The 25,102-nt window shown below is 49.1% G+C and overlaps 2 protein-coding genes across 18 annotated transcripts in view; one reads left to right on the top strand and one right to left on the bottom strand.

Moving 5' to 3' along the window:
* PFKM (phosphofructokinase, muscle) overlaps positions 1 to 14,166 on the top strand; it is a 44,162-nt gene extending 29,996 nt beyond the window's left edge. For 7 of the 13 annotated variants that reach the window (XM_060412676.1, XM_060412673.1, XM_060412674.1 and 4 more), the window contains 16 exons: positions 751 to 828; positions 2,440 to 2,629; positions 2,850 to 3,015; positions 3,716 to 3,760; positions 4,188 to 4,296; positions 4,407 to 4,502; positions 4,736 to 4,828; positions 5,368 to 5,493; positions 6,596 to 6,660; positions 7,139 to 7,202; positions 7,941 to 8,090; positions 9,112 to 9,182; positions 9,509 to 9,596; positions 9,685 to 9,837; positions 10,315 to 10,479; positions 11,431 to 14,166. In XM_060412676.1, coding sequence (XP_060268659.1) covers positions 751 to 828; positions 2,440 to 2,629; positions 2,850 to 3,015; positions 3,716 to 3,760; positions 4,188 to 4,296; positions 4,407 to 4,502; positions 4,736 to 4,828; positions 5,368 to 5,493; positions 6,596 to 6,660; positions 7,139 to 7,202; positions 7,941 to 8,090; positions 9,112 to 9,182; positions 9,509 to 9,596; positions 9,685 to 9,837; positions 10,315 to 10,479; positions 11,431 to 11,997 — 2,226 coding nt within the window. In that variant the 3' untranslated portion in view covers positions 11,998 to 14,166. The remainder of the gene's footprint in view (positions 1 to 750; positions 829 to 2,439; positions 2,630 to 2,849; positions 3,016 to 3,715; positions 3,761 to 4,187; positions 4,297 to 4,406; positions 4,503 to 4,735; positions 4,829 to 5,367; positions 5,494 to 6,595; positions 6,661 to 7,138; positions 7,203 to 7,940; positions 8,091 to 9,111; positions 9,183 to 9,508; positions 9,597 to 9,684; positions 9,838 to 10,314; positions 10,480 to 11,430) is intronic. The other 6 variants (XM_042246783.2, XM_060412675.1, XM_004006406.5 and 3 more) reach the window with 1 other exon arrangement.
* A 1,047-nt stretch (positions 14,167 to 15,213) lies between these two features.
* Positions 15,214 to 23,753, bottom strand: ASB8 (ankyrin repeat and SOCS box containing 8). Of its 5 annotated transcripts, none has more exons than XM_042246794.1 (5): positions 23,690 to 23,753; positions 21,543 to 23,245; positions 20,789 to 20,952; positions 19,221 to 19,325; positions 15,214 to 17,094 (listed from the first exon to the last, which is right to left on the bottom strand). In XM_042246794.1, exons 3-5 carry the CDS (start codon positions 20,915 to 20,917, stop codon positions 16,462 to 16,464), a joined length of 867 nt encoding a protein of 288 aa, XP_042102728.1. In that variant the 5' UTR covers positions 20,918 to 20,952; positions 21,543 to 23,245; positions 23,690 to 23,753; the 3' UTR covers positions 15,214 to 16,461. The 5 variants fall into 5 exon arrangements, with proteins under 5 accessions (XP_042102728.1, XP_060268669.1, XP_012029769.1 ...); XM_060412686.1 differs by having other exon boundaries at positions 20,789 to 20,948; XM_012174379.4 differs by lacking the exon at positions 21,543 to 23,245.
* Positions 23,754 to 25,102: the final 1,349 nt, after the last annotated feature.

Genomic DNA, 25,102 nt, shown 5'->3' with positions numbered 1-25,102 from the left:
TGTGTTTTCTACTCCCTCTCCGCACCCTCTCTCCTTTTCGCCTGGTTATGTGTCTAATTGCTCTTGATTCTGTGTCCCTAAGAATCACTCCTTCCCGCTCTGGGCTCCAGTAATGATGGTGGGGCCCAGAGATCTGCAGACCAGGTCCTCGTGTTGCCTGTTCAATTTAAAGTAAGAATCAATTCTTCCTTCCCTTCATCTACCCCCAAACAGAGAGGGAAGCTGAAACAACTTAGCCTCGTCCTGAGGCTCGGACGAGTCCCACTCTGTTTCTGCAGTTGTCTTACTTTCCAGGGTTCTAACTCCTTGCTTCCCTCCTCTCCTTTTCCTCTCATCCTCTGTCCACTCTTCTTTCCTTAAGGTCTGTCTCCCTTTCTTCTCTTAAGTGTTACCATCTCTCTTCAAGTTGTGTTTCTCTCCTTTTCTCCTTCTAACATCCCTGTCTTTTTTTCCTCTTTTGCTGGTTATCAAAACCATCTGTCATCTAGTTCCCCTGGGAGGAAATGGGATGAGCCATAAATTAGAGAAATCGAGATTAAATGTTAGGAAGGGCGCATCCTGATGTTTCAAGAATGAGAGAAACTAGAAGAGGGTATTGGAACAACTGATGTCTCCTTCCTTGGACTGTGTTTTTCTCAGGAATGGGAGGTGACTTGATTCTCAGAGAACCTCTTCCCAGGGACCCTGTCTTAATCCCGGGGGTTTGGGGGAAGCCTAGCAGAGGCTGAGTGGATGTAATGTACCCCACAGGGTTATCAAGGCCTGGTAGATGGTGGAGATAACATCCAGGAAGCCACATGGGAGAGCGTCTCGATGATGCTTCAGCTGGTATGTTCCAGAGGGCTCCGTCCCCTGTTTGTGCTGTCTGTGTCTCACCCCATTTGGGTGGGGCTCATGGTTTCCCGAATCCCCTGCCATGTGGCTTAGTAGAAAGGGGTTCTATGACCACAGAGGGGCTACATTTACCCTTTACTCTTTGCATTTGAAAACATCACCCTGGTTTCCTGGGGCAGGATATAGGGTTGGGATGTGATCATAGGACGCTTTGTTCTTTATAGAAAGGTCATAGGTGAGACTTGAGGAACTGGCATGTAATGGGGTGCTCTGGAGTCACGGGGAAGGTCAGGCCCTGAAAATAACCTCATCAGGGGACTGGAGCCAGAGCCAGAAGTAGAGCTGAAGTTTGCCAGTCCTCATGTTATGATGATGAGGTGACCCGAAACCGGACCTTTTAAGGAAGGAAGGAACTGGGATAGCCTTTTAGAGTTTTAAAAACCCCGAGATGATCTTGATTGTATCCGCAGCCCCTTTTGCTACTTTCTCTAAGTCATTCTATACCCGTTTTCTGATTTACTGAAAAATCTACACATTACATTTGTATTCTCATTCTTTACCTCAATCCCCTAAAAAAAAAATCCATGAGGAGAAACTTAATGAAGCACTTAGTGAAGATTTTAAACAGGCAATGGCACCTCCATAAAGCAGTCTGAGAATGAGCCAAAATTCTTCATCAGTACCCAGAAGGCATGGATGCCCAGAGTTCATATGATTTGTGAAAACCCTGGGCGTGCTATCCTGTCTTGGCGTGTCTACAAGCTCCTGGGAGTTTAGGGCTTTCCCTGCTCAGAGCTGTTTTTCCTGTGAACGCCTGGGTCTTGTGGGTCCTCCCACTGGCACACAGGTCTCCAGGTGCAAAGGGGAAAGGACTGGCAGTGCTTGGCCCCTGCTGAAGTCACTGCTCTGCTGCTTACATGTCTAAGATGAGAAAGATGGAGGTCATTTTAGAGGCCTACATACACGTGTGTATTCCCTAGGTCTCTTTAGGACAGTTGCCATGACAAAACCTTCAGTGGCACAGGTCCATCTTAACCATCTTCTAAGAGGTGTAGCAGAACGTGGGAACGTGGGAAAGACCCCGTGATGCCTCAGCCAGCACCATCTCACCTTCCTTTAGAAGGGACCAGTGGGAGAAAAAAAAAATCTCAGTGAACTACAAGGAGGTGAAAAACAGGGAAAGTTCCATGTAGGCTCATGCAAATCAAGCCGAAAATCAAGATAAAGTGAATAACCTTGAATGCAGTCAAGGAAGCTAGCTAGGCAAATGAAATAGAAATGTGTCAAAGGGAATTGAGACTCACATGTCTTCCACTAATGGCTAAGCTTGTACAATTATATGCCCTTAGACAAGAGACTTAAACATCAGTGTTCATGATTCTGGAGTTTGAAACTCATGTGAATTTTATTAACCCTTTTCATGAAGAATAAAGCTTTAAAACGAAACACACACACACACATACATGAAGGGGCCAGTGACTCTTCAGGATGTCAGGGAACTTCCTTGGGAGCCATGTGGTGATGTTGGGATGGGGGAATCCTAGCCTGTTGAGCCCAAATTTGGCCTTGTCACCTGGGGATCTGACTCCCACCTCTTCCCCAAAGGGAGGCACAGTGATTGGAAGCGCCCGGTGCAAGGACTTTCGGGAGCGGGAAGGCCGGCTCCGAGCTGCCCACAACCTGGTGAAGCGTGGGATCACCAACCTGTGTGTCATTGGGGGAGACGGCAGCCTCACTGGGGCCGACACCTTCCGCTCTGAGTGGGGTGACTTGTTGAGTGACCTCCAGAAATCAGGTGAGCTGCTGCTCTGTCAGTGCGGTTTCTGCGCATGTGCACATCACCCGCCTCCTCTCATGGGAGAAAGTTGTTGCCCAGACACAGAGGCAGTCTTTGCCCTCCTCTTTTTGCCATTGTTGACAATTGCCATGGACTGCAGCCCCTGCCCTCTCCAGCCACCTGCTCCGTGGCACTGGGGACCTCACCCAGGGCCCCCTGCTTTGCTTCCCCTCATCAGGCAAGATCACAGCAGAGGAGGCTACCAAGTCCAGCTACCTGAACATCGTGGGCCTGGTTGGCTCAATTGACAATGACTTCTGTGGCACTGATATGACCATTGGCACCGACTCTGCCCTGCACCGGATCATAGAGATTGTAGATGCCATCACTACTACTGCTCAGAGGTGAGGGCCCAGGAGGAAGAGGTGTGGGAGGATGGAGCTGGACTAGATCAGCTGGCTGAGTACTAGAAAAGGTGAAAGTGCTTGAGCTGTGATACTATTGTGATCGGTTTTCTGGGGACTAGAACACTGTTTTTAACTAAGAATTACCCCTGGAGCACTTAATTTTACTGCTCCATACCATAAGACTCGCCTCTGGCCACTGTCTACCCACACGTGTTGCTCTGCGGGCTTTAATACCTGTGGGATCTCCTAAATGACGTAAGACAATTCCAGGGCCCCCCAAGCCTTTCCAGCCATATCAGAGGGATCGTAGAGGCCATCATGCCACAGGTGAGATGGGAGGGACTCAGGGGAGGCAGTGCAGGAGAATGGGGGTACAGAGGGATGGCAGTCTCCCAGGGGCGATCCTGGAGGATTCCAGGTCAGTCGAGTCCTCTCTCCACTTCTTTTCCCTTTGCCTCTTCCCTTCCTGGTCCCTCCTTCCCAGACACAGTGCCTTAGTACTGACACCATTTCTGCAGTGCTTTCTCAGGCCTGGGAAGGATACCCCGTGGCTAAAAGCGATTCCCCTGGGTCTTCCAGGTCTCCCACAGCATAAACATATACCGAAGATAGGTTCCTGGGCCTCGATGTGGGTGGGGGCCCACAGGTCTGGCCGTAGGAACATTTGGACTGTGTAAGCCCTCTGTCTCTCTTGCAGCCACCAGAGGACCTTTGTGTTGGAGGTGATGGGCCGGCACTGTGGGTAAGACTGCGCCCACCGTCTTGTTTATTCCGTGTACAAGCAATAGCCCTTTCCTCTTCTCCGGAGACCTGAGGGGCTCCCCGTGGGGGCAGATCAGGAGGTCTACACACTTTTCTCAGTGTGGCCACCTTTCCTCATCCCCACCCACCTCCCTTACACACCCACATGTGCACATGCAATGTGAAAGAGCAGACAGTGCTCTGAGACTGGGAGCCGCTGAGGCAGGTGAGTGTGAATAGAAGGGCCTCTTGAGGGGCAGAAGCTCACTGAGCAGCTGTCTCGGTGGGGCTCCTACCATCACCCCAGTGGTGAAATGGGGGCTCCGCAGGCCTTCCACCTCCAGTGGGACCAGGTGGCCTTGTCAGGAACGGGGGAGGCTGGCCGTGATCTGTGGCTCCTGCCGTGACACTACCGGTTCTCATCTCAGGTACCTGGCCCTTGTCACGTCCCTCTCCTGTGGGGCCGACTGGGTCTTCATTCCCGAGTGTCCACCAGATGACGACTGGGAGGAACACCTTTGTCGTCGGCTCAGTGAGGTACTGGCAGTTGTCTTGCTCTTTAATCCCCTTGCCCTGTTCTGCTGCTGATGGCTTTCCTATCCATCAGTTTCACGACACTGACCATTTTGCCCTTTGTTCTCAACCAGACAAGGAACCGTGGTTCTCGTCTCAACATCATCATCGTAGCTGAGGGTGCAATTGACAAGCAGGGGAAACCAATCACCTCTGAAGACATAAAAAATGTTAGTATGGGTGGAGCCAGAGGGGCCGTGACACCTTACCAGCCCCGAGCCTGTTCCCCAGTAGTTTCCGAGTCTCCCCTTAGTTCTTGTGCACGTCTGTCCCTGAATGTCCGGCCCCCTGGTTTCCTCCCACCCAGGGATCATTACAAGATAAGAGGCTGAGTCATCCTTGGTTTATCTGGGTCCCTGCTTGATTCCTCTTCTTGACTCTGCATCTCTCTCTGTCCCTTCAGCTGGTGGTTAAGCGTCTGGGATATGACACCCGGGTCACTGTCTTGGGGCATGTGCAGCGGGGTGGGACACCGTCAGCCTTTGACAGGATCCTGGTAAGTCACGGGGCTCTGTGGAACCCTCAACTTGCTGTCCTTCCGCAGCACAGGGGCTTCAGCCATTGCTCACGTTGCTCCGTCACCAGCCTCTGGACTGCAGTGGGCCTTGACTCATTGCCACATGCTCCAGAGTTCTCCTTTGTTGCAAAAAATGATGGGAGACGCTAGGCTTCACTAGGGTCGAATATCTTACAGCCTGAGTGAAAAATTAAGATCTAACCTTAGACACTGTTTGTACTCCCATCCTACTTTCATCAAGAAGGGAATCTTACTCAGCCCCAGTAATCTGTTGATAACTATAGTGGATATGGTTCCCTGGAACCAGGAAGAATCCTTGGGGGCTCTTCTGGCAAAAGGAGGATGCATCATCAAGCTTTAGATGAAATGTGGGTCAGAAGGTAAAGCCCAGGGAGTTCTAGGCTATAGTCCTTAAATGTGGAACTCAGCTTGTGATTTGGAATGGGCCTTGGATGACCAGGTCCTCCAGGCCGAGACCAGAGGGGAGGCTTGGACCAGAGCGGCTTTGCTTCCTGCAGGGCAGCAGGATGGGTGTGGAAGCAGTAATGGCGCTTTTGGAGGGGACCCCGGACACCCCAGCCTGTGTGGTGAGCCTCTCTGGTAACCAGGCTGTGCGCCTGCCCCTCATGGAGTGTGTGCAGGTGGTGAGTACTGACCCCAACCCAGCTTCCTACTAGCCCCCAGCCCCTGTCTGTGTGAGATCTGATTGGGAGAGAGAGCAGCTTCCGGGGCTGCCAAGGCGGGTGCAGGTGGGGAGGCTGTGTGCCACAGGAAGGAACATGAGGGGAAGGCACTCGGGGGGCTCTGTGCAGGAGCTGTCCCCTCTCCAAGCCTCAGTTTCCCCATCTGACAGACGTTCCTAAAGAAGATGCAGACCGCTACATCCTACCTAATGAGACCCAATATCTCCTGATACCCACTCTCAGGAGACATGCAGTCTCTCTCCAAACCTTATTAAAAGCAGGGGAATATTATCAAGGTTTGGCTGGATAGCTTATCCCTCACTCTGATTTCTCTCTTGAACCATCATGAGGTTACTGATAAGTATTCACCTTGAGCGTGAGTGTAAGGATTGGAGAGAAGATGTGTAAGTGGTCTGGAAGATGCTGAGCACTCAGGAAATATGGCTCTAATTATAGAGGAATCGCTCCTTTGATACCACAGAGCAGATGCAGTGGCTGGGAGCTGAGGTGTCAGGTTGCCTCTCAGGCCTGGCTGCCCAGCTCCTGTATGCTTCTCTCTGAGACTCGGCAGTCCTAATGACTTACAGGCCAGACAAGCTCCAGCCTCGCCTGGAACCGTATCTCTGAAAGCCCCCCAGCTAGAGCATTGACTCTCAGAGCTGAAAGCAGTGGAAGCATGGGGCAGGGATCAGACTTGCTTCCTAAGTGGTCATCTGCAGATGACCAGTCTTAATTTTCTTATTAGCTTAGAGGCCACCATGAGGCTGGAGCCCTGGGTGTAGAATGGAGGGAGATGCTGTGTTACTTGTGTGTGCTCTGCCATCCTGCACATCTTCTAGTAAATAGAGCCCAGATTTAGCCCTTTTCTTCTGCTGCTTGTTACTCAGAAAATTAAGGAAAAACACAGACACTTCTTCTGTGAAAGTGTGTCGGTGGGGGTGTGGGTACTGAATAGGCAGGGTCCAGTCCCAAGCCCAGAGCCGGGCAGAGTCTTGGTGTGGGATGGGAACCCAGTTGTGTGAGGAACCCTGTGCTGATTCTGAGTGTTGCCCTTCTCCCTCAGACCAAGGACGTGACCAGGGCCATGGATGAGAGGAGATTCGATGAAGCCATGAAGTTGAGGGGCCGGTGAGGAAATGACCAGGAATTCGCTAGCCACAGAAATCAGACATCAGAATGAAGCCAAAAATCGATGTAGCACAGACCCAGAATAGGAGCTTCTGTTTTCTTCTCTTCTTATTGTCTGTGTAACAGTTTCTTCCCAAAGAGAACTATTGTGAGATGGCCAGGAGGCTTGGTTCACTCCCAGGATTCTTTCCCTGGCCTTAGCTTTTCACAGTTTGTTATTGCTGTATGTGGACCCAGCTAGATCATGAGGGTCTCTAGGCAAGGGAGGGGGTGGTGCTCAGGGGTGTTTGGTAAGTTTATGGCCTCTTTATGACCACCTGCTCCCCACGCCCCACCAATCCTTGCTCAGGCTCCACTTCTGTCCTTGGAGGCTTGCCCTGTGGAAGTTCACGCTGGGAACAGAACTTCAGACCAGATCCCCTTGGCTGCTGGCCTTGGGGAATGGCCTGAAAACACCGCTCACTCTCTCCTTTTTTAGGAGCTTCATGAACAACTGGGAGGTATACAAGCTTCTGGCTCACGTCAGACCCCCAAAGTCTAAGGTACTGGCAAGCTGCTGTCTCCCCTTCCCATTGGCCCTCTTTCTCCCTCATCCTCCCATTATGAAGGGTGCCCCTCAGTCCACTCAGCCTTCAGCCTTGCTAACTTCTTTGCCTGCCTGTGTCTTCAGTGCTGAGACCTGGACACCACTAAGTTAATTTTCTCTCACCCCAGAGAATGTTCTTAGTGTGCCCTGGAATGTCTTGAACCCAAGACCCACATCCGCTTCAGGGCTGACAAGATAGCATGCAAGGAAGGGGAAAGAAGCTCATGTGTTATTTCTCTGAGCAAATCTGGAGTAATCACATCTAAGTGTATTTGAACCATCTCTTCCAGTGGTGTAGTGGTTCTTAATATTTTATCACACTAGCATGATCTGGATTGCTTATTAAACACGCATTATCTCCTCACTCCGAGGGAGATCAGATCAGGAGTGGGGCCAGGAATATGCAGATTTAATAAGCTCCCTGGGTGGATCTGATACAGCAGGTGGTCCAAGGATCCTACTTTGACCAATACTGCTCTGGAGGGTCTCGTGTTCATTGTGTCATGATGTCTGGGATCAGGAACCGCAGCTTTATTGATCTGTGGTGAAGACTTCTGTGTCCCTGCTGTGTGTGGGGGTGGGGGGCAGACTGTGCTGGCAGTCCCTGGGGGAGGGCTGTGCCATGAGGACTGTGAGGGGCTCAGGCCTGCTCCCCTCACTGACCTGTCCCCTCCCTCCCCACTTCCTCCTGCAGAGTGGCTTGCACACGGTGGCCGTGATGAACGTGGGCGCGCCGGCTGCGGGCATGAATGCCGCTGTTCGCTCCACTGTGAGAATTGGCCTCATCCAGGGCAACCGAGTGCTGGTGGTGCACGATGGCTTCGAGGGCCTGGCCAAGGGCCAGGTGAGAGCTGCGGGCCGGGAGCGGCCGGCCGGTCTGTTCCCCTATGTTCCCCATGCCCCACAGCCTTTTTCTTGGGGTTCAAGCAGAAGTAGATACAGGAGTCCCCCCTTTGCTGCAGGGGACACATCCCCAGTGGATACCTGAAATTGTGAGAGCACCAAGCCCTGTGTACGGTAGATCCTTGAACAACTTGGGTCCAGCTGCGTGGGCCCACTTACATGCAGAAGTTTCTTTTTTTAGTTTGGCTGTGCTGCACATCTTCCATGATCTTAGTTCCCCATCCAGGGATTGAATCTGGGCCCATGACAGTGAAGGCGCTAAGTCCTAGCTGGACCCCTAGGCAGCTCCCCAGAACTTGTAAATGGCAAGCACTGTGGTACTGTGTGATCCGGGGTCGGATGAACCCATGGGTTCAGGCGGTGGATATGAGAGCTGACTGTAAAGCTACACGTGCATTTTTGACTCTGGAGTGTGGACACCCGCGCTCCCATGTGTTCAGGGGTCGGCTCTGTGCTACGTGTTCTCCCTATACTAACAGGCAGGTCGTGTACACAGCGTGGGCCCACTGGACAAAGGGACGAGTCACGGCTCAGGTGGGATGAAGCAGAATGGTGCAAAATTTCATCACGCTGCTCAGAACACACCATTTAAAACTTAGGAATTGTTTATTTCTGGAATTTTCCACTCAGTATTTTTGGGCCAAGGTTGACGATGGGTAACTGAGAGCTTGGAAAGTGGGATCACAGATAAAGAGAGAGCTGCTGTATTTAATTTTAGGGCAGGGGGAGGAGGCAGGAGGCACTGAAATGAGCCCTTTGCAAACAACATGTCTGGTATAATTCTCTATCCCAGAGTTCAGCACAGGGCCTGGTATAAGATTTGTGAGTGAGCCGTAAGGGTGGAGGACGTTCAGTGAGGTGGGAGAAGCTGGTGCCTGGCACAGCTCTGCTAAGGGGATTGGCTCAGGGCTCGAGCAGTGGTGTCAGACCATGATGCAGACCTGTGTGACCTCTCCGCACAGATCGAGGAAGCTGGATGGAGCTACGTTGGGGGCTGGACTGGCCAAGGTGGTTCTAAACTTGGGACTAAAAGGTGAGTGGCATTCAGGATTACTTCCACCTAGTCACCCTAAAGGTAGCCCTTGCACGTGGGCGTCCGTTCATTTGGTTGGGGTCCACTGAGACCAGTGCAGTTGTCTGGGTCCTCAGAGGGCAGACGTGTCCATGCAGACATCTGTTAGCAGCTCTGGCGACTCCGAGCCCCAGCGTGTGTCCTTGGATGGGGTGAGAGTGGGGTAGGAAGGGGGTGCAAGTTAAGAAATTATGAACACAGTGCCTTCTAATGCTTGCTTTTCTCTCCCTCAATTTTGCTGTCTCTTCCCCCAATTCTATTCCCCTCCCCTCTCCCCAATCAACTAGGACTCTACCAAAGAAGAGCTTTGAACAGATCAGTGCCAACATCACGAAGTTTAATATTCAGGGCCTTGTCATCATCGGGGGCTTTGAGGTGAGCGTCCCTGCCATTTCTTCCCTCCTCCTGCCCCCATCCCTGCCTTCTCCCCCTCATTCCTGCCCCCGTGGCTTTGTCTTCTCAGGCGTACACGGGAGGCCTGGAGCTGATGGAGGGCAGGAAGCAGTACGATGAGCTCTGCATCCCCTTCGTGGTTATCCCTGCCACTGTCTCCAACAACGTGCCCGGCTCGGACTTCAGCGTGGGGGCTGACACTGCCCTCAACACTATCTGCATGGTGAGGGTCCCCGCGGCTTCCCAGCCCCTGGCTGGGACTCCAGTCCCTGGACCGAGTCTGGGCTAGGAAGTGAGCCAGTTGATTTGTACCAGCCAAGTGGCAGTGTGAGAAGAACAGTCTTCAAGCTCTGTGTTTGCCCACACTGCACTTAACACGTTGTGTCCATCCTCGCTGTGAGTCCTCTAGCCTAGAGATGCATCTGTACTCCACACACCAAGTGATTTTTACGTTCTGGGGTCCTCCATCCTAGTTCCCCTAGTCCAAGCACAGAAAGGGTAGGAACAGCTTCCTTCTGGGGGAGGAGGTCTGCACTGCACTTGCCTGATGTGCCTGCCATCCTTGTTGGCGAGAACTGGAGGGGGCGCTGGGGCCCTGCTGGCCTAGGGGGACATCGCTTCAGAGTCGGGTGATGGTGGGGCCCAGAGAAGTGACAAGAGTCTCATCCCTGACCCTTTCTCTGATGTGTTGTCTCTGCAGACGTGTGACCGCATCAAGCAGTCAGCGGCAGGCACCAAGCGCCGTGTGTTTATCATTGAAACGATGGGCGGCTACTGTGGCTACCTGGCCACCATGGCAGGCCTGGCAGCCGGGGCTGATGCTGCGTATATTTTTGAGGAGCCCTTCACCATTCGAGACCTGCAGGTAGACGGCTACCCAGAGCTTGTTAGGAGGCTCTCCCCTGCCCCATTGGCCCCCATGTCCCCGTGGTGACCTAAGCTGTGAGAGCTTAAGGCAAGGACAGAGCTGATGGTCTGTGGAGTCCTAGGAAGAGTGCCGGGCAGGTGTGCTGTGGTGTGGCATTCTGTATGCGGTGCCGCTTTTGTTGGAGCATTCATTTGAAGGGTGGCTGCAGCTAAGCCCTTTATGTGCCTTTTTGCATTTTATTTTCACAACAGCCATGCACGGGATTATCTGTAATATGGAGGGATTATCTCCATATTACAGATGAGCAAGGTTCAGTGAGGTTATAAAACTTTTCTAAACTTTGAGTAGGCAGTTTAACTGATTGAAAAAGTCACGTCCCCCCACTTCAGATTTTTCTTGCTACCAAACAGACCCCTAACTCCATTTTTGAGGGGATCCCCTTTTGATCCTCATTTCTAAAATCTTCGTTCACTCGAGCCACACACAGGAGGGTGACAGGCTGCGGGACCTCACTACTCCAAGGGCCCAGCCGTCAGTGGAGGGTGATCCTCTCCCTCTTTCACCCCTGACTCGAAGCCTAGATGGGGGTGTTTTCTCCACAATGAGTCACTGCTGTACACGAATACCACCCATTTAGAGACCGACACCAAGGGCAGCGTTGGCTCTCTGAGGGTGGAAGAACTGAAACCCCTAGAAAGGGAGATCGGGAGCGGGGGGAAAGGGGCTTCAGACAGTTTCCACACTCTCTCCCGCTTTCCCTCTGCCTGCTCTGTCCAGCTCAGCTGGGTCTTCGCTTATCTGTCTGTAGTGACCTTCTTAAAGGGATTAGGTGCGGGCCAGCCCTGAGCTGTCAGCAGCCCTCCCTCCTCGTGTGCCTCTCCCTCGTGTGCCTCTCCCTCCTGTGGAGGCCTGCTCAGCAGGGTTTAGGACTTTCCATTTCATTTTCAGGTGAATGTGGAGCATCTGGTGCAAAAGATGAAAACAACTGTGAAGAGGGGCCTGGTGTTAAGGTACCTCGTCCCTGGCCTGCTCCTGAGTGAGGAGGAGCAGCAGTCAGACTTCGGCCCGGGCCAGACTGCATCCCTGGCTGGCACACCCTGCGGAGTCTGTGGATACAGCGCGGGAGAGCCTGGACCCTGGGAGGAGATGGGACTGGGAGGGACAAAGCCCACAGAGCTTGGAGGAGGCAGGGGGGGGGGGGGCCAGCGCCCGGCACAGGCTTCCGTCTCTCCTGCAGGAATGAGAAGTGCAATGAGAACTACACCACTGACTTCATCTTCAACCTGTACTCTGAGGAGGGGAAGGGCATCTTCGACAGCAGGAAGAACGTGCTGGGCCACATGCAGCAGGTGGGGCAGACACACCATGCTATCACCAGACGGCCGCAGGAAACCCCAGCCCAGCCGGAGTCTCCCAGTGGCCTCCCACCTGCTGGTGGCTGATGGGGCCGCCACAGCACGGGCCTGCAGGCTCTGCAGTCACAGAAGCACAAGTCTTTACCTGGAAATGGCCTGATCCTGTGCTTCATCCTCTTTATTTAGGGCAGAGTTTCTCCACCTTGGCACTCTTGCCATTTTGAGCTGGAAAACTTTTTGTGGTGGTTCTGTGTGTCGTAGGATGGCTTAGCAACACCCCCAGACTCTACTCACTAGATGAGCCCTCACTGGTAGCATGCCCTCCCCACTTGTGTGACTGAAAAAAAGTCTCCAGACATTACCAAATGTCCGCTGGGGGCCCAAGTCATCTCCAGTTGAGAACCACTGCTTCAGTGAAGAAAATGAGGCTCAGAGAGGAGAAGTAATTTTCCCAGAGCCGCTAATCAGGCTTGAGTGAGGCCAAGATGAGCTGGCCCAGTGCTTTCCCCATACACCATGCTGCCTTTGTGGGCACCCCGTGAGATGAGTGTGGGCACCTTGCCAGGGTTGGGCTCTGTCTCCACTCAGGGTTTCCAGGGGAAAGGAATCCGCATCCAAGGCAGGACTCACTCACAGATGCTGCTAGTGGTCGGAGACCTGCCCCATCCCAAACCTTCCCTGCTGATGCCACTTAAGTGTTGACCTTTGACCTTTCTGTACCCACAGATGAATTCACATTATCTCATTTTGAATGGGCTTATCAGCTCCTGAAGGAATGGGGTACTATTGGATAAAGTATGAAGACCTCTTTTCTGTTTTTCCTTCCTTCCCACTTTCCCACTTACTTTTGCATTGTTCAGAGAAACTGCATCACGTTTTATATTATTCTAAGGTGCTACCAAGGCACCCAAATTAGGTCACAGGGAACACTTGTTCATCAATGGTGACTGACAAAAGCTGCTAGGCTAGTGAAGGGCAGCGAGCTGACCAAGAGGCCACGAAGATTAGGAGTAAATGAACAGGGTCATGCAGCCAGGGAGCTAGAAGAGGCAACTGGGAGACCAAGCATCCCCTCATACTAATTACTCCTAGAGCTGAAAAACTGCCAGACGTGCCAGCGCAGCTCGCCCTGGTTCCCTGCCCGCTTTCAGGATTTCCTTTCATAGTTAAGACTTCTGGATTCCTGTTTCTGGTTATAAACTTGAGACCCATCCTTTAATTTTTCTCTATGTATTAGCATGTCTTCGCCACTTCATTAGAGTCCTGCCCCTTGTAACTTTTATCACTCTTTTTCCAGGGTGGGAGCCCAACTCCATTCGATAGGAATTTTGCCACTAAGATGGGTGCAAAGGCTATGAACTGGATGTCAGGGAAAATCAAAGAGAGTTACCGTAACGGTAGGTGGGGTAAGAGGGCGAGCTGCTTTCCTAGAGGCTGGTTCCCAGCATAGAAGCTGACTGACTATCCCTGTTGCAGGGCGGATCTTTGCCAATACCCCAGACTCGGGCTGTGTTCTGGGGATGCGTAAGAGGGCCCTGCTCTTCCAACCAGTGACTGAGTTGCAGGAACAGACGGATTTTGAGTGAGTACATCTGCCTCCTGGGGTGGTTCCCTCCCCAGTAGTTGCTGAGATCTACTCTTCCCAGGCTGTTCACGTCTTCAGTCCTTTTTTCTTAGGATTAACATATGTAGTCATACCTACTTCAGATCTGATGCTTAGGTCCCAAATTCAGCCTCTGCTGTTGATCGGGGTGCTGAAGATTAAATCATCATCTACCTCGTTCCTCTGTAGGCACCGCATCCCCAAGGAGCAGTGGTGGCTGAAGCTGAGGCCCATCCTCAAGATCCTCGCCAAGTACGAGATTGACCTGGATACCTCAGAGCACGCCCACCTGGAGCACATCACTCGGAAGCGGTCCGGAGAAGCTAACATCTAGGCCTCTTTGCAAAGAGAGGAATGGATTGTCTGCTCGTGGTCAGCTCACCCCAACAGACCCAAGCCCATGTATCCTCACGTTTCAGTGCATTTTCCATTAGGTTCCTTTTACTCTGTAACTGCAGCCATGGTCAGCTCTAGCCAGGGAGCTGGGGCGGGGGCTGTAAGTGGAAGCTCCCTGTATGTAGAATTTCTCCTGACTTCTACCCCAGCTTCCTGTCACACAAGGCTGGACTCCTCTAGTACCACTGCTCGACTTCAGTTACTCGGTTAGAATTGTCCTAAAAATAGGCTTTATTTATTTCTTTGTGATAACAAGGTCATGGTTCCTCTACCACTGTTAGGACAGTGACACACCATAACTACACTAATAAATGCCAACTGGTCACTGTGCTCTGGCTTCTCCTCATATCATCTCATATCTCCACAAGTGCATTCCTGTCAGCCCCAAGCAATGGACTCTGTCCCGGCGGATACCCGGGAAGAGGCAGCCTGTGTGCTAACTCCGTGTACTTCTGTTCTTGGGTCCTCTCAACTCTATGCAGGGTCCCAGCCATAGGACACCATCCTCACCCTCATCCCACAGGCAGTCCCTCCCGCATCCTCTGTAGCCAAGGACACTTCCAAATTCCCTAAGCATAAGGTTATGTTTAACCTCTTGGTCATACACCCATTACCCAGCTTTGCTTTTTTTCCAGCCATTCCCTAATCTCTACTCCGACAATCCAGGGTTCTTCCTTCTCAACTTTTCCCCCTGTGCTCCTTTCTGGATGAAAGCCAGACTCCATCCCAGTGGGGTGACATGTACATTATGAATGCCTGGAAAACAGAGACATTCAATTCTGGACCTTGTTTGGTGGGTTGGTTGAAATGCTGTTTCGGAAAACCATGAGTTGTTGGTCAGCTCAGTTTGTTTTCTGTTCCACAATTCCTCCTTAGCAAGTACCCATGTAATACAGTTGGTCCTCAGGACTGGGTCTACATACTGTGCCCTGAACTGATGGGATGCTGCCCTGTCAATGAGAGGCTTGAGATTAGAGTCCAAGAATCAGATCCTGGCTCTTGGCACAAGCATACATATCTCTCCTACTAACACAGCTTTCTCGCTTGCTGAAGCAGGAAGGAGGTTTGGGGTGTTTCAAGGAACAGAGGAAAGGACTGCCTAGTGCTTCACTTTTGCTGGCTATCCAAAGTATCACTGCTACCCCCTAGAAACAGTTCTAAAAAATGACCGAGAACTCTTGTCAGAGTCCAACATTAATTAAAGCAGCCAGATGTTCTCTGTACAGTTCTGTAAGGGGAAGAAAAATTAATAAATATCAAGCACTGTTATCACTGATTCTTCAAAACAGCCTATGCAGGTGGTGTGACAGTCTGAGATGACACTGGGACTCAGGGCAATAATGTAAAGAAAAGTAGGAACAGTAGAAATTTCCAAACTTGCTTTTAGACCTTTTTATTTCCTTTTTTTTCCTTATGTGAGCAAAAACACCAATAACAAAAGGACAAAACAGACATACTTTTTCAAATTAGCTGTGTCAGCAGATACTGTTCATTTTTATTTATAGTTCCCAATCAGTTAAAAAAAAAAGTCTTTCACATTTGCATAAGGTCATCTAGAATCGACAACTTGATCTAGCTTAGGAACATGAAGAGGAAGAGTACCTAGACTTAAGTATTGTTCACTAAAACAGATCTCTTTTGGGTAGGTGGGTCATCTCAGAGGAAGCTCTTATGAGTGCTTTTCCCCCACTCCCCAACTCCACCCACACCACCAAGGTCTTTTTGTGTAGATCAGTAAAAAGCAAAGTTTCCAAAACAACTGAAAACAAACTCCAAACTCTTAGCAGAGTGAATGAAAGACACATGAGACAAGGCAGCCCAGCCCACGTCCTCCCCTGCTAGAGCAGACACCTCCCTCTATGGTGGGCGCAGGAAGAGCCTACCAAGCCCACTAGCACAAACTGGCTGTCAGGAAGAGAAAGAACTGCATTTGAAGGAAAGTTCTTAGGATTGCTTAGAACCTTCTATCTCTTCTACTACATGGAGAGCAGCAAGATAATCTTTCTAAAATAACACTGCTGAACTACTGTAAGCCTTGGGCACACTCACGGAAAAGCAGCAAAAACTGCCCTTCCCTTCAGTGGTGAGAAGGGGCCAGTCCCTTTTGAATGCCCGGGGATGATTCTAGGGACATCCGGGCCAGTTCTGAACCTGTGCACCATCTGAGGCAGTAGTTATCTTCATCTTTGGGCTGCAGCTGTCAGCTGGAATTTTCTTAAACTTCTTTGCAGATCAATTAAAATGTTTCTAGAGCGATTCTTCTGAAAGTTAATCATGTTCCCAAAGGCAAACCAAATGCACATGCTATAAATACTCTTCATCTGCCCAGAGAAATTCAGTCTCACTGTTGATTTCTTTCCCTAAGGAGGGTTGGGGACACCTCTTCCTTTGCAGGGTGCAATATAAAAGGCCTAGTAAGCAAGAAACAGAAACAAAAGTGAGGGACATTTTTTTGTTTGTTTGCTTGGTTTGGGGAGGGGAGGTGATGTGAAGGTTACTGTTGTGACATGTTGCCTTGAAATATAAACCACACAACAGGAGCAACTGCTTTTCCTGTTTTCCAAGACAGACGGTGCTGCAGGGCAAAACCTTACACAGAGTTGCCGGCCTGACGTCTCCTCCAGGCTATTCTACGAGTAACAGGTATTCCTTCAGGGAAGCTGGCAGAGGAAGGCCCTTGACGGCATCCGGCAGATACTGGAGTCCCAGGCTCCGGCGCACAGCATAGCGAGAGAGTGTTTTTAGAGTCCCTGGGGCTGAGCACAGAACAGTCAGCTTTTCACACAGCTGCTGGTCTTTGGCCACTTCTCGTGGCATGGTGCCATTTTTCCTTAATTCAAAGTGTCCAACAGCTCTGTGGAGGAGCTCAAAGCAAGAGTCCTCTTTCTCTGTCCCAAGCCCCCTGACTAGCAGAGCCACCAGGCGGGAGATGGGCGTCTGGCCTTTTAGGTTGATGACTCTGACCTCTGCACCGTAATCAAGAAGGATGCTGACGCTCTCAAGATTTCCCTTCATGGCAGCCCAGCTAAGCGGGGTGTCATTGTTGTAATCCAGGGCGTTGACAGAGGCCCCACTCTCTAGGAGGGCCCGCACACACTCAGCATTGTTCTTAAAGGCTGCCCAGTGAAGCGGGGTGTCTCGGTTACCATCCAGTGCGTTGGGGTTTGCACCATACTCCAACAGGACCTCCACACAAGCCTCATCTTTCTCAGCTGCATAGTGGAGGGCTGTTCGGTTATAACCATCCAGGGCATTCACCTGTGAAGAGGGAGCGACTATATTACAGTGTATGGACGATGGGCGGGCAAAGAGGCTTGCCTGTGCCTAGCCACTGTCTTTGCTATGTGATTTTCCGAACATGCAGGTCAACAAGCAATTCCCAGGGAGTTGTGACCAGGATGGAGCTGAGGAGCAAGCAGGAAACAACAGCCCCCAAACAACCAACACTCTATTATGCCCATTGGTTAGCTGGCCTGCATCATCTAGGGTTTCGCTGCCACATCCTTATTTACTGTTCCCTAGGACCTCTACCTGGAGAAGGCGATGGCACCCCACTCCAGTACTCTTGCCTGGAAAATCCCATGGACGGAGGAGCCCAGTGGGCTGCAGTCCATGGGGTCGCAAAGAGTCAGACACGACTGAGCGACTTCCCTTTCACTTTTCACTTTCACGCATTGGAGAAGGAAATGGCAACCCACTCCAGTGTTCTTGCCTGGAGAATCCCAGAGACAGAGGAGCCTAGTGGGCTGCCGTCTGTGGGGTCGCACAGAGTCGGACACGACTGAAGCAACTTAGCAGCAGCAGCAGCAGGACCTCTACCACACAGTAAGGGGGAAGAAACAGAAGTCTAAGTACTTGTAATTACTCTGATAGACATTTATTGGAAGGCAGCTTGAACCTACTGGCAGAGTAAAAGTTCTGGATTATTCTACTTATCCTGACTCACTCTGTATCCTGTGGCTAATGGCAACCAGACTGAAAAATAATGAAGTCAAGTTTCTGCCCATGTAGCTCTGCTGTGTTTTTTAACCACACAGAACAGCTCAGAACTATTCATCCAAGTCAGCCCCCTGCAAACATATGTTGTGGGGTCATGAGAGAACCTGGAGGAAAGCATGCCGAGGAAAGAGCACAAATCCTCCGATGCTGAAAAGCCGCTGGCTTGCTAAACTCAGCATCTCCTATAATATTTGGAGGCTACAAAGATTTCATTTAAATCCTAGGTTTAAATAGCAAATTTTCTCCCCCATAAAATGCACTAAAAAAACCCCACCCCTGAAATATTTAATCTTCAATCTTCTATTAGCTAAAAACTGAGTTCAATCTTCTATTTATCTAAAAACTGCCCCCTCGCCCCGGGGATAGTCTCACTTTCATCATTGCTATTAATCACTGGCTTTCACTTCAGGGTCGCTCACGAAAGTTACGGGGTAGTTCACGACAGGCAGAGAACAGCATGGTTGTGTGGAGGTGGGGATGCTGGGGGCTAGAGCAGGCTTACCCACCAGCGTGTCTGGGGCCTGCACACCTGCTTCACGGCATCTTTGATTCGAATGACTGCCTCAACCTGTGCACCCTGAAGATGGCACAAAAGCCGTCAAAACTGCTACTTTATTTATTTAACAGGCACTTATTTAGAATAATGATTACTACATGCCAGTGTTCTAAACAGTTTCAACCTTATGAAGAAGACACCATTTATCATCCTCATTTTATAGATGGGGAAGCTGATGCAAAGAAAGGTTAAGTAACCTGTTCAAGATCACAAAGCTGGAAATGACAGCTGGAATTCAAATCTATGAAGTCTGGGTCCAGACTCTCTATTCTTTTATTCATTATACTATGCTGCTTCTTGCTAATGCCAATAAAAGTTAATCTAGTTTTTTTATGTTAAGATACATTAGAAAGAAGATAACAAGATATGGTAAAACAGAAAAAAACGAACGGGCAGAAAGAGCACAAGTAGCTCAATCCCGAGGAAGGGACTGACCCACTGACTGATTTTCCAGTCATAGACATGTGAGAAGTGCATGCTGGCAGCAGGTCTCAAGTGGTTTAGATCGAATCAGGGTTGAGGGGACTGAACAGTCAAAAGAGGATTAAACAGAAATATAAACAACCCCAGAAGGAAGGCTGGGAGATTAAGGGAGATAAAAATTACCTCTTCCCAGAGCCATGGGCAGTGTATGAAAGAAAGGCAACGGAATGAAGTACTCTGGGTGATTTACCGTTACATTTTGTTTGAATATTGGCCACACCAAAGTTACCTAGAAGGTGGGAGCAAGAAGGTGGGACGAGATAGGAGAAGAGACAAAACATTTTAAGGAAGTGTGAAGCCCAAGTTTTAGTGAATCACTGATGTGACAGTGTGAAAAAAACATTACCTCAGCTCCCTTTTCCAGCAGTAACTCCACACAGTCTGCATCGGACACCATGCAGGCACAGTGCAAGGGCTTCAGCGTGCCGTGGGTACAGTTCACATCTGCTCCCTAGGGACAGAAGGAAGCTTCAGTGGGTGTGCTCAGCTCTGGCTCACCAGGCAGGACAAGACTCAGATCAATGTCTGGGGTAGGGGTGGAGAAGGGGTCTAGCTCTAACTGTATTGTAAATATACTACCAGCCCCAGTACCTATTCCTGTTAATTAAATGAAATTACAATGCCAATATCCAAACCAAGAGGATACACTGAAGATGAATGAAAGGAACTATTGATGCCTTAGATCAAGTCATTAAGTTTCTCCATAAGCTAGCCTGAAAGATGGCCCTGGGGATGGACACCACTAAGGACATAACCTTGCATGTAAAAGCAGTGGAACCTTATCACCAGGCAGGAAAGCTGGAAAAGCAATAGACTTTCTCTGGCTACCATGCTCTGAAAAAGTCAGGAGAACTGGCATGCTCTTCTTGCCATCTAATAGATGACCATCACTAACCGTAAGGTCATCTTAATGTTATGTCTTTGTTTATAAACATATATAGCATATACTTATAAACTAAGTGGCCCCTTGGTATCAGCATTCTCTGCCACCTAGCCCCCACTGGTACTTCTGTTTCGTATCTGATGAAGGAGCTGGAGACACCACGGTCTGACCAAAGTCACAGAATGACTCAGCAGCAGAGCTGGAATTAGAATGTGACAAAGTTTCTACTGCTGAGTCTTCTGATACCACTTTTGCTGAGAACAAGCTAATGCTGTCTGACTTTTCTTCTCACAGCTGTGCCACACAACTCTGAAGCAGCTACAGAGCTCTAGGCTGTAAACAGGATTCTAGAGTTCTTCAAAAGAATGTACAGCAGTAGCCATCTGGATGCATTCTCTAGAGATTAAAAAAAAAATTTACCCTGTAACTTTTCTTCAACAGGAATAATATACAGAAAAGCATCAACGCCCTTCCAGGATACTAGCCGTTCAACAGAAGTACAGAATAGTACTGGTTAGACAGCAGACAGTTAAAGTGTTTCCTTAAGTCAAAAATTACCATGTATTTTAGGGATTGATAATCTCTATAGAGCTGTAAGTGGTAGCTGTTGTTAGGATGATAGAAGGCCAGTGATATCCCTCCATGTAATTATTAACTACAAGGGTTTGAAAACCACTAATGCTTTGCTTGCCTCCTTCTTCCCATAGTACATGTGTAGAAGAGTTTGAGCTTGCTGAATCCCATATGCCCATACCCAGAGAGAGATTTTATAAAGAGCATGAAACTAGGGTTATCTAGAACATAATTCCCAAAGAAAAATATCATTTGCACAAAGTGAAAGGCAGAAGAGAAGAGAAGCAAAACGTATGTTAATGGTTAAGTTAATACGTTTTAGAATATCATAAAACCTGTAAAAACTCCCTGTGATCTTGCGGTGAGTCAGAGCTGCAAATCTGTAATCTATTAGGATTCCCCAGGAACTCTCCCACCTCACCTCCCCAAGGACTCCTGCGTCAGCCCAGTGCACTCACCCCTCTGATGAGGTCCTCTACATTGTCGTGTGGGAAGGAGCGAATGGCAGCGATTGTTCGGATTAAGCGCTCTGAGAGAGAGTATTTGCTCTGAATGCTCTGCATAATATACCACATACTGGAACTCATCAAGGCTCAGAGTACGTTCACATGCTCCAAACTGCCTGAAACAAAGATGTTTTAGGCATACACAATACCACTGAGCACACCTGTCCTTAGGGTTAGAGGTTCTCCAAGGCCTTCCCACTACTAAAACCAGATTTCAAAGAGTCAATGACTCATTAATACCATTCTTCCTAATCATAAGAAGGAGAATATGATAGTTGCTGAGTGAGCTGGGTAAACTGGACAAAAGGATTCTGACCCTGAGAACCCCAGCTCTACTCTCTGGCCTCGTCTAGCACCGGACTTCCCCAAATGCTCCAAGCTCCCCATGGAGCTCTTTATGGTTTAAAAAAGATCAAGCCAGGAAAGGGATTCCTGTAAAGGCCAAGGATTTCACAAAACATGTGTTTTCCTCCTCTGAATTACGTGGTCTTTATTATCAGCACCCGCTTTAGGTTACTTGTTACATTTGACCTTGCAGTATAGTTATGTTCATACTATTTTTCAATCTAAACTGTAATTAATTGGGAGGCAAGGTTCTCGTCTTCTACTTTTTTAGACCATCTCAGGCCAGCCACAGAGTCTCACAAAAAGTAGCTATTTAATAAATACTGGTTGATTGACTAAAGGGTATACGAGTGATTATTACCTGTGAGAAGAAACAGAACAAATGCATTTATGTTAATGATGACAAGCCATCTGTGAAATACTTTAAAATGTCTTCAGCAAAGAAAAAAATGAGAAGTTTTTGAGGTGAAACTCTAAAATAAGGAAGGAATGCCAAAGTATAATTACTCTGGGGTCATCTATGTAAAATTAGGAAAAAAGTTTAAAAGTTCTGACTAATGATATATGTTTGCAGTTGCAGGAAAATAAGCAGATTTAAGAGTGAAAAATGAATTTAAAAATTTAATAATTGGCTATTTGTGACAACTGAGAAGTAGACCTGAGTTCTGTGTTGGAAGAAGAAAATCATGCAATATTGGCTCAGACAATAAAGAATCTGCAGGTCTGGAAGATCCCCTGGAGCAGGGAGCGGCAACCCACTCTAGTATTCTTGCCTAGAGAATTCCATGGACCTGGCAGGCTATAGTCCATGGGGTCATAAAGAGTCAGACACAACTGAGCGACTAACACAACACAATCAAAACAATACTTAAATTCAACTATGATAAAAAGTTTTGGCTCTCTAAGAGCCATATACCAGTTGGGGAACATTTAAGATTACAGCAAAGAAGGCAGAGCATTTCTATGAAAAAGCATATATCAAAAACTGTAAAGAAAGCATGGTATGCTCTCTAGGTGTAACCATTTAGGAATCTAGGATCCTGTCAAACCATAAGCTCCTTGCCAGTAAATAGAGCGTTATTTTTAATAGTGCCTGGCACACAGCAGGTTCTCAATAAATATTTGTTGAATCAATGTACAGCTTATTACTTAGGACCCTAGAAAAATTTAAGATGTACAGTAATTAGACATCTTATGTATATGATGATTACTAAGGGAAAAACACTAAAATTTTTTAATTTTGGTCATTTCATACGATGTAACTTTTTTGATGGACTCTCCTCTTATACATTATGTAATAATACTATAAACTCTTCCATCTTGCTACTGGGTAGCCATTTATATGTTTAAAATATATATAGAATTAATTAATGGAAGTTAAAAATCAATTCATAGGTATCAGTGATTCAAATTTGGGTATTCTCCCTACTTTATCAAGAACAAAGCTTATTTATTCTTAATAAGCTTACACACTTTTTTATATGCCTCTCTGAAATTTTCCAAATAGTTTAGACTTGGAATACGTTTTAATCTTTGCAACAGCTCCTCAGAGACAAGAGTCTGTATTTTACACTTCTTTGTTGTAAGGAAAAAGGGGAAAAGGTACAGATGTATTTGAGTCAGCGATTCCAAAAACAAACAGAGCATCCAAAGTGGAAGGCTTAGCCCGAAGTGGTTCTGTTAAACATTTCTGGGTCATGATAATCTGAAAAAAAAAAACAAAAAACAAAAAACCAAAAAAACCCCCAAAAACTAGGCCCTTGCAATCATTTTCGGCGCTTTCTTGCACTCCAGGCTAAGAAATCCTAACTCAGAATACAACCACTAGTTCTCTGCGGCTGCCTCAAAGCTCCTGCTGAAGAGTGAAACTTCGGGGCACATTGACAACATTCACTGTCAGGAAGCATCACGAAATCTAGACTCGACATATCGCCAGACAGCAGCCCGTGCACGGTTTGACCCTCTGTGGCCCCTTTCCTCTGCTGGGGCAGAAAGCTCCCTCTCTCCCATTTTCTTCCACTTCGGATCCGAAGAAAACACCAAGGGGGTTTTCTTAATGCGAAGCTAGAAGCAAAGGAGGGGAGAGGCGACATTCAGCAGCTCTAGTGCTAGGGAGACCGGGCTTTCGCCCACGGGCTGGGAGGCCCGCGACCCGGCGAGGCGCGCCCCTGCCCCACCGCACCAGCTGAGGGGGCTCGCGGCAACTAGGTCTCGCCGAGTCTAAGGGGCGGAGGGCGAAGACGTGTGGTGTCACTTTCCGCACGGGCTCCGCAAAGACCACAGCAATCCCAGCAGGTCTCGCGGGGCCGGTACTGAAATGGGGTCACGAAATATGCCGGGGAGCCCCAAAGGCGAACCAATCCCCGCCCAGATCTCCTTAAGGCCCGGGACGAGATCCCAGCCTCGAGGGCTGGCAGATCGCGAGCGGGGAGTGAAAGTGTTACTGGGCGTGGTGCTCGAGGTTAGGAAACCTGATTGCGGACATTCCTGCAGCGGGGCGACACTCACCGAACCGTGGGGCTGACCGGGGTGGTGAAAGCGGCTGTCAAGGCGTGACCCGGAAGCAGAAGTTGTCGCCCGAGGGCTGCTCTGTTTACAGGTTGGGCGACTGGGATGCGCGCGTGCGCACCGACCACCGTCCGAAGGCGGAACGCGCCTGCGCAGTCTTGCGAAGCCGCTTCCGTCTAACTGGTTTAATCAGTTTACTTTCTAGCCGCGGCAAAGGCTTTTGCGCAGGCGCAATGTGGCGCTTTCGGCCGCAGCTGCGGGGCTCGGTCTCTGGCGGTGGTGGGCAAAGAGCTCATCAGCTGCTGGCTGTTTGCCCGACTCTGGCCCTACGTGGACCAGGCTTGCAATGAGTTCATCCGAAACCTCCCCTGCCTCCTTCTGTCCCCATCTGATAATAGGACCTGAATACCCCTTTTCCAGATTATTCCCAGACTCGCGACACTGATTCTATTGGTTTGGAGACTAAGCTGTTAGTGAGCAGTATCTTTGGCAAATAAGAGACTTCCAGCATTTTTCATAAAATATTGGAACGCATTTATGCTTCTTTGAGCATTGTCCACTCTCGAAGGAAACTATATTAAACAAGCACTCAAGAGGAGGTACTAGTCCAAATGTTGAAGGCTGAAAAAAGATGTACATGCTTAACATTAACCTTTCCCAACCAGAGACGCTGACACCTCCGAGTGAAGAATTTTCCGTGCAAAACATAAATATTTTGAAGCCAGCGGCATGTAGTGGTCCGTGCATAGAGTGAAGCAGCCTACACAAGCAGACTAAGTGCTATATCTACCCTTCAGCCACTCCCCAAAGCTTGCTCAGAGAAACAGTACTTTACCAGTTTGAGAGTGAAACAGGGCCCAGAAAGTTCTGTTTATCGGTGAGGAAATGGCGAACTGGAAAGGTTCAGCGAGGCTCCTGACTTCCAAACTGAAAAAGAACTTTTCCGGGCAGGTATGTGTCCCCAACCTCCTACCACTCTGCTATGGTGAGATAGTTCAGTTTTTCAAAAGGAGATGAAACCTAGATTTAAAAAATGTGAATTGCAAATGTTGGCAATATTTGTTTTAAAGAAAAATTTCAGAAAGAGGCAACATTCAATTTCCAAGCCACCATTTCCAGACTCTGGGACTAAAGGCTGCTTTGGTCATTGGCGTGTGTCCTAAGTCGCTTCAGTCTGCTCCAGGCAAGAATATTGGAGGGGGTTGCCATGCCCTCCTCCAGAGGATCTTCCCTACCTGTGGATTGAACTGGTGTCTAGGTGTGTCTCCTACATTGCAGGCGAATTCTTTACCAGGTGAGCCATCTGGGAAAACTTGGTTATTGGAAGCTCTGTGGAAGAGGGGTTTAGGTGTAGCCCTCTGATTGGGAGTGGTGGTGGTTTAGTTGCTAAGTCGTGTCCAGCTCTTGCAACCC

Source organism: Ovis aries, chromosome 3 (genome assembly GCF_016772045.2).
Source record: "Ovis aries strain OAR_USU_Benz2616 breed Rambouillet chromosome 3, ARS-UI_Ramb_v3.0, whole genome shotgun sequence".
NCBI lineage: Eukaryota > Metazoa > Chordata > Mammalia > Artiodactyla > Bovidae > Ovis > Ovis aries.
The sequence above is the reverse complement of the archived record's forward strand: the minus strand, read 5'-3'. Positions and strand labels throughout refer to the sequence as shown.

Coding starts and splice junctions, on each gene's coding strand:
- ASB8 (XM_042246794.1), bottom strand. CDS start 20,917: ATGAGTTCCAGTATGTGGTATATTATGCAGAGCATTCAGAGCAAATAC. Junction 19,326..20,788: donor TAGAGGACCTCATCAGAGGG/GTGAGTGCACTG, acceptor TTCTGTCCCTAG/GGAGCAGATGTGAACTGTAC. Junction 17,095..19,220: donor TGCTGGAAAAGGGAGCTGAG/GTAATGTTTTTT, acceptor CCCTCTTCACAG/GTGAATGCCCTGGATGGTTA.